This window comes from Salvia hispanica, chromosome 2, assembly GCF_023119035.1.
Source record: "Salvia hispanica cultivar TCC Black 2014 chromosome 2, UniMelb_Shisp_WGS_1.0, whole genome shotgun sequence".
Taxonomy (NCBI): Eukaryota; Viridiplantae; Streptophyta; class Magnoliopsida; order Lamiales; family Lamiaceae; genus Salvia; species Salvia hispanica.
In genome coordinates this window covers 27035929-27045373 of record NC_062966.1, presented here as the reverse complement: position 1 = coordinate 27045373, position 9445 = coordinate 27035929, and the positions used below count along the sequence as shown (strand labels likewise).

The following is a 9445-nucleotide window of genomic DNA, read 5'->3' as shown; positions in this document are numbered from 1 at the left end:
ACTGAAGATATCTCTCACTTACATGCTTTCACCGGAAACAACCGTACGATTCCCTTCCAGGTGGTGGGTGAACTGGGAATGACGGAAGTGCGTATTTTGATTGATACTAGGAGCACTCACAATTTTCTCTACCCTCGTTTAGCAGAGCGTCTACAGTTCGCTGTCACCGATCCGACCCTTCAGGGTATATGTTGGTAATGGGGCGTCTTTAATGTGCTCCCATGTTTCTCGTCAGGCCAAATTGACAATGCAGGGCGCCCAATTCTTGACCTATCTACATATCTTGGACATTCATGGGCCGGATGTAATATTGGGCATGGCGTGGTTAGAATCTTTGGGGAAGATATCAGCCGACTATGTTGGCAAGACGTTGGAATTTCAAATGGATGAAAAGATGATTGTACTACAGGGTAATCTGTCGGGACCGAAACACATATCGTTAAACTCACGGGCATTGTTCGTTTTACCTAGTTCACGAATTCCATGAAATTGTGGCCCTCGAACCCGAGGATGGGGCGGGAACCTGCTGTCCACCGAAGCTAGTGTTGGTGCACGCAGCGGAAGAGCATGTAAATAAATCACATAATAATCAGATCTATTTAGCAGATTATTTAGACAAAATCTATTCGCGTAATTATCACATGTATCATGCTCATAACTTGAATTAATCATGCTAAGCAATGCATAATCAATACCGTATGCTCAATGCTAACCTACATTGATTAAGAAATAAATATTTATCAAGACCTCGCCTTTCAGTAGATAGCCCAAGGCAAGTCTTGCTGTTAGATCCGTTCAGTGCTATACCACACCAATGTCATCTTATTTCAGTAAGGCTTAGAAATATACGGACTGACATTGCAACCTTTCTCGATGGGTAGTCTAATTCCATCTAGGTTGTGAAATTCATATTTTTCTTTGTTTAGAACTGACCGTATTACCTTAAAGTGGACGACGCCCACAACCGGTCTACTAAAACAAAGACTTAGACTTTGTTAAGTTAACTTATACATTTAAACATGCATTAACATCCATTAAATGTAAAACATAACAACATTATGACAAAAATAATCTGTTTTATTCATTGGAAAATAAAATAAGAGTTTTACAGTATTCAATCACTCGAAACGTGATTTCTAGTATACAAACTCTAACAGCTAGTTTCCCTACAGACCTGCTGATGGATTTCAGCCGAGTTCTAGAGGATCACAAGGGGTTGTTTGCCATACTTGAAGGGATGCCCCCTGCCCTAGCCTTCAATCACATGATTCACTTACTCCCTGACATGAAGCCGGTCAATGTGCGATGTTATCGCTACCCTTACTTCCAAAAGAATGAGATTGAAAGACAGGTGAAGGAGATGTTAGATCAACGTATCATTCATGTCCATTTTCGTCACCAGTTTTGTTATTTCGGAAGAAAGACGGGACGTTCCGCTTCTGGATTGATTACCGTGCTCTCAATCTGGCGACGGTACCGGATCATTTCCCAATCCCTACCGCGGATGAGTTATTCGATGAGCTCGGCAAGGCAAAGTTCTTTACTAAATTGGATCTACCTTTCGGATATCACCAGATCAGAATACACGAGGCTGACATATTTAAAACTACCTTTCAGATGGACGATGGCCACTTTGAATTTTTGGTTATGCCATTCGGGCTTATGAACGCCCCATCTACTTTTTAGGCAGCCATGAACAACATTTTCCAGCCTCTTCTCCAGCGGTGCGTAATTATGTTCTTTGACGAAATCCTAATGTACATCCCAACCATGGAATCTTACTACGCGCATCTGTCCGAGTTACTATCGGTCCTTCGTGTTAATCAATTTTATGTAAAATTGTCCAAATGCTCGTTCTGCAGCACTACTGTTGAATATCTAGGTCATTTGATTGCAGATGGTGAATTAAAGGCAGACCCAAGGAAAATTGAGGTGATAAAGGAGTGGCCTTTACCACAAAATGTTAAGCATCTGCGCGGATTTTGGGGGTTGTCCGGGTACTACCGCTGATTTGTGGCGAATTATGAGTTATTGCAGCCCCCTACAGATTTGCTTAAGAATGAGTCCTCTGCATAGACACTGGCAGCAGACGACGCCTTCGAGGCGCTCAAGTTGGCCATGACATCGACTCTGGTCTTGAGATTGCCGGATTTTAGCAAAAAAAAATTTGTCGAAACGGATGCATCCGACGTGGACATAGGGGTGGTGCTAATTCAGGAGGATCACCTAATCGCTTTCTTCAGTCGCAAATTGGGATCGAGACGCAGAGTGGCTTCTACATACCATAAGGAGCTATATGCCATTGTCGAAGCAGTTCAAAAGTGGAGAAAACATCTATTGGGGCAGGAGTTTATAATTCGCAGTGACCAGAAGAGCTTAAAGGAGCAACTACAACCGGTAGTGCAGACACCGGATCAGCAACTATATGTGCGTAAATTAATGGGGTACAAGTTCTGAATTGAATATAAGAATGGGACTTCCTACAAAGCGGCGGACGCACTCTCCCGTCGTGAAGAGCCGGGACAACTGCAGGACTATAAGAATGGGACGTTCAGCTACCGGAGGAAGAGCTGACGCCTGATCTTGCGATGCAGGTGGCTGACGGGTTTTGTCGGCGGTTGCTCACCCAGTATGTAAGCTCCTTGATGTGCTGCGTAGAGTAATGGCGACAAGGCCAGATTTGGTGGATCCCCTGCTCACCTCTCGTTCACTGATGGGCTTACATAATTTCATCGTCGAATTCTGGTCAGCCAACTTTCCCCATGAAGAGGCTGTTGTTGGAAGAGCACCATAGCACGCCCCTGGCAGCCACTGGGGCACGAGCGGACTTTCCGGTTACTAGCAGCGGGTTTTTATTGGCCCAAGATGAGGAAAGATGTAAGGGATTTTGTGGATGCGTGTGTGATTTGCCAACCCACCAAATACTCAACCCAGAAATAGACGAGTTTACTTCAGCCTTTGCCTGTACCTTCGCAGGTTTGGGACGACGTCGCAATGGACTTCATAAACGGGTTGCCACAGTCGCGTGGTTACACGACGATAATGGTGGTCGTCGACAGGCTATCCAAGTATGCTCACTTTGCCGCCCAACCTACATGCTTTGATGCATTACGGGTGGCTCATTTGTTCGTCAACACAGCAGTTCGCCCCCATGGTTTTCCCAAAACATTGGTGTTGGATCGGGATTCAGTCTTCTTAAATGCAGTTTGGGAGAAGAAACTAGGCTTAGTGGGACAAAATTGAACTTGACCAACGCATACCATCCCCAGTCGGATGTGCAAACGGAGATCCGAAACAAGGGCCTAGAACAGTATTTGCGTGCTTTCACGGCCGATAGACCATCCACCTGGTCGAATTTTCTTCCACAGGCGGAGTTGTCTTTCAATTGCTTCCATCAGGCCTGCCTACCTTTTCGGGCGTTGTATGGCCGTGAACCCTGTGGCGACCGCACCTTCGGCTAAGACCCCCTCCCCAACGTGGCGGAACTAATACGGCAGCGTGGGGAGCTGCTTATTGAGTTGCGTTAAAACTTGTTGAGAGCGCAGCAGCGCATGATTGCGACGGCAAATAAGCATAGGCGCCATATTGAGTTTGAAGTGGGCGACTTGGTGTGGTTGAAATTGCAACCGTATCGCCAACATTCAAAATTGGCTAAGCGGTTTTACGGGCCGATATCCGCGAAATTGGCTAAGTGGTTTTACGAGCCATTCGAAATCCTGCAGCGTATCGGCCCGGTAACGTACAAGCTGCGGTTGCCGGAGGGTAGTCGCATTCACAACGTGTTCCACGTCAGTCTACAATGAGCATTCGTGAAGGACGATCCAGTCGTTCCCCTACCGACCAAGTTCTTCAGGAGCAGACCACTCACCCATCCGGTGTCGATTATCGACTCCCAAGTCCTCTGGGATAATGGAGCAGCAGTCGAGCACGTGATGGTCAAATGGTCGGATGGTTGATAAGGCTAATTTCATGCATTGTTTATGTGGATAAATTCTGTGATTTCGTAGGTCTAACAAGATTTTATAAGCCAGGTGTGTAGAGAAACCGCCAGCCCCAGGAAAAAGAAGAAGATTACCGGAAGAAGAAGTTAGCGGGAGAAGTGAACAGAAGAGAGAAGAGTTGCTAAACGAAGGAGCATCCAAACGGAGGGCAAAATGGGAATCACAAGAATAGTTTAGAAGCTCTACCCACTATAAATAAGAGCACGCGTTCAACATGAAGATCATCTTTTTCTCAACATCGGCTCTTAACTTAGCTTTTCCATTTTTCTCTACACACACCTTTAGGGGAATCATCTTGGGGGGTTCACATTTCTGATTCAGTTGTGGTGTAACACCGTCTCCACGGAGGCGAAGATACAATCGTTTATTTGCTTTCTGTTTACATTTCGGATTTCCCAAGTCTTCGCTGTTCGAAGCTCGGTTGTATTATGTTTTAATCTCGTTGGATATTGCACTATTTTGTTATGGGATTTACATTTCTGTTCTGCTATCTTTACATTTCCTCTTGCTTTCGATGCTTGTTGATGTTTGATCTGATGTTGGAGTTTGAATTGTGCGGAGAATTGTAGTTGATTGGTTGGTTTTGTTTGGATCTGTGAAGATTGGAGATGAAAATAGTGTTTGATTGTTGTGGATGGCTTGGATCCGGAGTGGATGAAGTGTCCGATGTCTGAATCTGTTCACGTATGCATGGTTACGATAGTTAATTTCTGTTTGTGTGTTTACCTCGTCTAGTAATTGTAGATCTGTTTTAGTTTAGTAGTTCTTTGTGTTAATCGGTTTAATTTCGTTGCCCAGTTTCGATCCTTGCTTGCTCTGTTTTGCATTGGTTATTTCGTGATAAAAGTTAGAGAAGATGATGTCGATGTTAGTTAGTCCTTTAGTCGGTTAATTCGCAGCTTTATTCTGTCGTACTATGCTGTTTAGGGAAATGGTCCCCACGTTTCGTTTTTCCTCTGTCTAGGCTAGTTTAGGAAGTCGTTTACCAAGTCCAGTAGTTGTTTCAAATGCTTTTGGTTATTATGCATGTTATGCTGTCTCTGCGTAGATCTAGCTGTTAGAATAGAACATTTCATTTCCCAAGCCTAGGAATTAAATCTCAACCCCGAGAAAATTGCATGGCAGCAACCAAAAATAGTTTCCAGATCTTTTAGCGTGTTTACTTACGCATCTGTCTCTGTGGATTCGAACTCTGCTTCCTGTACTAACCTTTTTAGCATAGCGGGTTGAGGGTTTTGAAAAGCTAAGGAAGTGATTATGTGCCCAACGACAAGTAACCCAAAAGTTCTATGGGTTCCTAGACCCAGTATCTAGTGGATTCTCTGGATCGGGACATTATTGATTTAAACACACCTCGCTGACCCCAGGCTCTTCAATGGTCCAGAGTCTCCATCATGGGAGCCTTTGACGGAGATGAGAAAACGATTTCCAACTCTTTCCCTTGAGTACAAAGAGAGCTTTAAGAGGGGGGAGTTGTTATAGACACTCCACTCTGTCGATCGTCTACAACATCGACGGAGGAGATGATTTGAGAGAAGACGTGGAGGTGATAGAGAGGGAGACAACAGCTACGACGGAAAGACTGTCGGAGGAGGAAGAGGTGCCAGAAACCGTAGCATGGGAGAAGGAGACGATCATCCGGAAGCTTAGGCCAAGGGAGAGCTTCAAGCCCCGGACTTCTTGAAGAATTACGCCTCCAAGTGAGGTGCGTAATATCTTTAGTTTTAGCTTTCTTAGTTTTTCTTTATTGTTGAATATTTTTTTTATTTATATTTGCAAACATTATGGAGTCGAGCGTTTTATAAGCCCCGTCAGGTTTTTCTTTGTTGGTTCTTTTCCCGATGAATAGGGTTAAGTCGAACCAACCCTAGGATCCTTAGATAATATAAATAGGGATTTCATTAATTCCATATTCAATTAATGAAGAATTATTTGCCCAAATTACTTGCGTAATACTCTTGAAACCCTAATTTGCTGCCGACGTAGAGACCTCCGCGCCAGCATGGAGAATCAGCCGCCGACCGTAATGTTGAGGGCGCCGGAATTGTGGTATTGCGTGTGTATCGTGACATGAATTCTTTGTTAAGAGAAGTAGGCTCTTAACATAGTAACATCTTATGTTTGTCATCATAGAAAAGTGTTGAACATACAATGTTGTTTTTGGACAAAATCAACAGGACAATGGAAAAAAGAGATAAACGAAATTGATTGGATAATAATGCGTGGTGTCCCTCTTGTTTTTTAGATGAGATTTTATATTTTTAGCCAAAAGAAGCGATTCAAGATTGGGAAGTGAGTTCCCCATATTTAATGGAAAAGTACCAGAAAATTCATTGTACGAAATTTGGAACTCCTTCATTGTTGATATGTTGAATAAGGACAATGGGATGGATCCATACTAAATACGCTGAAAGTCTCAAGTATTGGCAAAGTGCCAATCTGTTGTAATTCATTTTCCATACTTACCTCCGTCCAAAAAATATAGATAAAGATGTTGATGACACTAATTTTAATGCACAATTGGTAAAGTAAGAGAGAGCGAGGAAAAATGTGGTGGAAATAGTGTTACTAGATTGTGGGATCCACAATTAGATTGATGTGTAATGTTAATATTGGTTTGAAACGTTCCATAGTTAGAATTAGTCTAATTTTGGTGGATGATCTAAAATGGTAAAATTGTCTATTTTTTTAGACAAATACAGTACAATATTACACATTCCATGTCATATAATAATTTAAATAGAACCCTTAATTCACTATTCTCCTACTCAAATTGAAGAATTTTTTATCAATTTGAAAAAAGAGTTATTTAAAATTTTCCTGACGGGATGTATTTACTAAAGGATTTTTGTTATCACAAAAAATGTTAGAAGTATATAGAAGCCTAAAAGGAAAAGTTATTTAATTGGCAAAATCCATTTGAGAAATTAAGTATCGAACTTCAGGTTGAACTTCATTCAAATAATTTGAGGAAGTTTTAAACAAAAGGAAGAAAGGATCAAGTATAGATACCTGTGAAATGATTGTTCGACAAGTCCAACTCTCTAAGCATGCTTATATTTCCAATTGCACGAGAGATGGTTCCACTGAGATTGTTGCTGAATAAGCTCAAGATCTCAAGATGTTTGCATTTCCATATATTTGGTGGAATATGACCTACAAATTATAGAGTGTTCAAATTAGTCACTTCCTATAGTTAGTCTTTTAGTCCCTCATGTAATTGATTCTATTTTGTAAAATTACTACATCTTCTTTGTAATTGACTGTATTCACAAAAAATTATACCTAACTCCGAGGTGGAAATATTTTACTCCCTCCTCCATCCAAAAAATATACAAGTTTTACCATTTTGGATAGTCCACCAAAGTAGACTAATTCTAAAAATCGAAAGTGTAAACCAATAATAACCACACACATCATTCTAAATGTGGACCCCACAATTCATTAACACTACTTACCATCATATTTTTCCTCCATCTCTCTTACTTTATCAATTACGCAATAAAACCCGTATTATTTATAACTTTGTCTATTTTTTGTGGACGGAGGCGTAATTTTTTTCTAGTTATTTACTTTTTTTTCTTTCCACTTTAACTATGTGTAGATAAGCTTTTGAAGTATACTAGTACGTAGATAATGATCAATCTTGCTTATTGTTGGTTTTTGTAATCTTGTGTAATTGTTGAATGAACTGTTCAAAATAACTGAATTGCTGTGTAGCTTAATACACTTACCAAAAACAAAATAACAAGTACTCCATCCGTTCCCTTATAGTTGAGGCGGAACTTTTCGGCACGGAGTTTAAAAAATTAATGTTGAGTGTGTTAAATAAATAGATAAAAAAGTAAGAAAGAGAAAAAGGTAGAGAGAATAAAGTAAGAAAGAGAAAAAGTAGAGAGAATAAAGTAAAAGAGAGTAAAGTAAAAAAGAGTAAAAAGTTACTATATATGGAAATGACTCAACTATGAGGGAACTTCCCGAAATAGAAAAATGACTCAACTATGAAGGAAAGGAGGGAGTACACAGATCAGTATTTTTGGATAAATATACCAAGATTTTAGAATGACATTTTCCAGCCATTAGGATGCGGAATTTAAATATTGCTTTGATTTGATTAATTTTGGTTACCAATTTTTTAAATATGATCTGATCACCTCTACTTGTGCATGTACCGTGACTAGTTTGTATCTCAAAATCAAATAACCTTATCCAGATAAGGAATACATTTGCGACATATATTAATTATGGGATTGACAAACATACCTTTCAACATGTTATTATAAATATATAACTTCTCAAGCTTCAGTAGATTGTGGAAAGTTGGGATACTTCCTGACAAGCTATTGTCAGATAAGCTCAAGTATGTCAAGGAAGACATGTTGAAGATTGAAGATGGAATATCTCCGGTTAGAGAAGCATTGTCAATGTTTAATATCTCTAGTCTCGAAAGATTTCCAATTTATGTTGGAACTCCTCCTGAAGTTATAAAATAAACATAATGAGAAGCCATATACAAATAGATCATGATCCATTTTGCATACTCCATTTGTCCAAAGAAGGATGACCCTTTCTTTGGACTGTATGGAATTTGATATATGCAGATTTATTTAGTGTGTTAAACGGGGAGAATAAAGTAAGAGATAGGAAATAATTTACAGATAAAGGGGTTTCTATATTTAGTAATTTGTCATTTTGGGTGCGACAAAAAAAAATTGAGTCATTTTCAATAGGACAGAAGGAGTACAAATTAGTGATTTTGATGATTACATTAGAACCACATATTGGAGTAAGAAGAAATTTATACCTCGATAACCATTAATGTATCCCAAGTACATTACAATAATACACATGCTAATTATATGCTTGTAATAAATTAAATGGAACCCTTATTAATCTAGTCAAATTGAAGATTATTCTTATTAATTTGAAAAAAATAGTTATTTAATATTTTCCTGACGGGATGTATTTACTAAAAGATTTTTGTTATCATAAAAAAGTACATAGAAGCCAAAAAGGATAAGTTGTTTAATTGGTAAAATTCGTGTGAGAAATTAAGCATCAAACTTCGTCAAAATAATTTGAGGAAGTGATAAACAAAAGGAAGAAAGGATGAAATATAGATACCTGTGAAATGATTGTACGACAAGTCCAACTCTCTAAGCATGCTTGTATTTCCAATTGCACGAGAGATGGTTCCACTGAGATTGTTGTTGTTTAAGTACAATATCTCAAGATGTTTGCATTTCCATATAGTTGGTGGAATATTACCTACAAATTATAGAGTGTTCAAATTAGTCACTTCCTATAGTTAGTCTTTTAGTCCCTCATGTAACGGGTTCTATTTTGTAAAATTACAACATCTTCTTTGTAATTGACTGAGTCACAAACAAATTATACCTAACTCCGAGGTGAAAATTTTTATTCCTTCCGTCCACAAAAAATAG

The 9445-nt window shown here is 39.6% G+C and overlaps 1 protein-coding gene across 1 annotated transcript in view; it reads right to left on the bottom strand.

Moving 5' to 3' along the window:
* Nucleotides 1–3833: 3833 nt before the first annotated feature.
* Nucleotides 3834–9445, bottom strand: part of LOC125206625 (LRR receptor-like serine/threonine-protein kinase FLS2) — a 12386-nt gene continuing 6774 nt past the window's right edge. The window contains exons 5-7 of the mRNA XM_048105865.1: nucleotides 9126–9269; nucleotides 7014–7157; nucleotides 3834–3961 (exon numbers count right to left, since the gene is read on the bottom strand). Coding sequence (XP_047961822.1) covers nucleotides 3834–3961; nucleotides 7014–7157; nucleotides 9126–9269 — 416 coding nt within the window. The remainder of the gene's footprint in view (nucleotides 3962–7013; nucleotides 7158–9125; nucleotides 9270–9445) is intronic.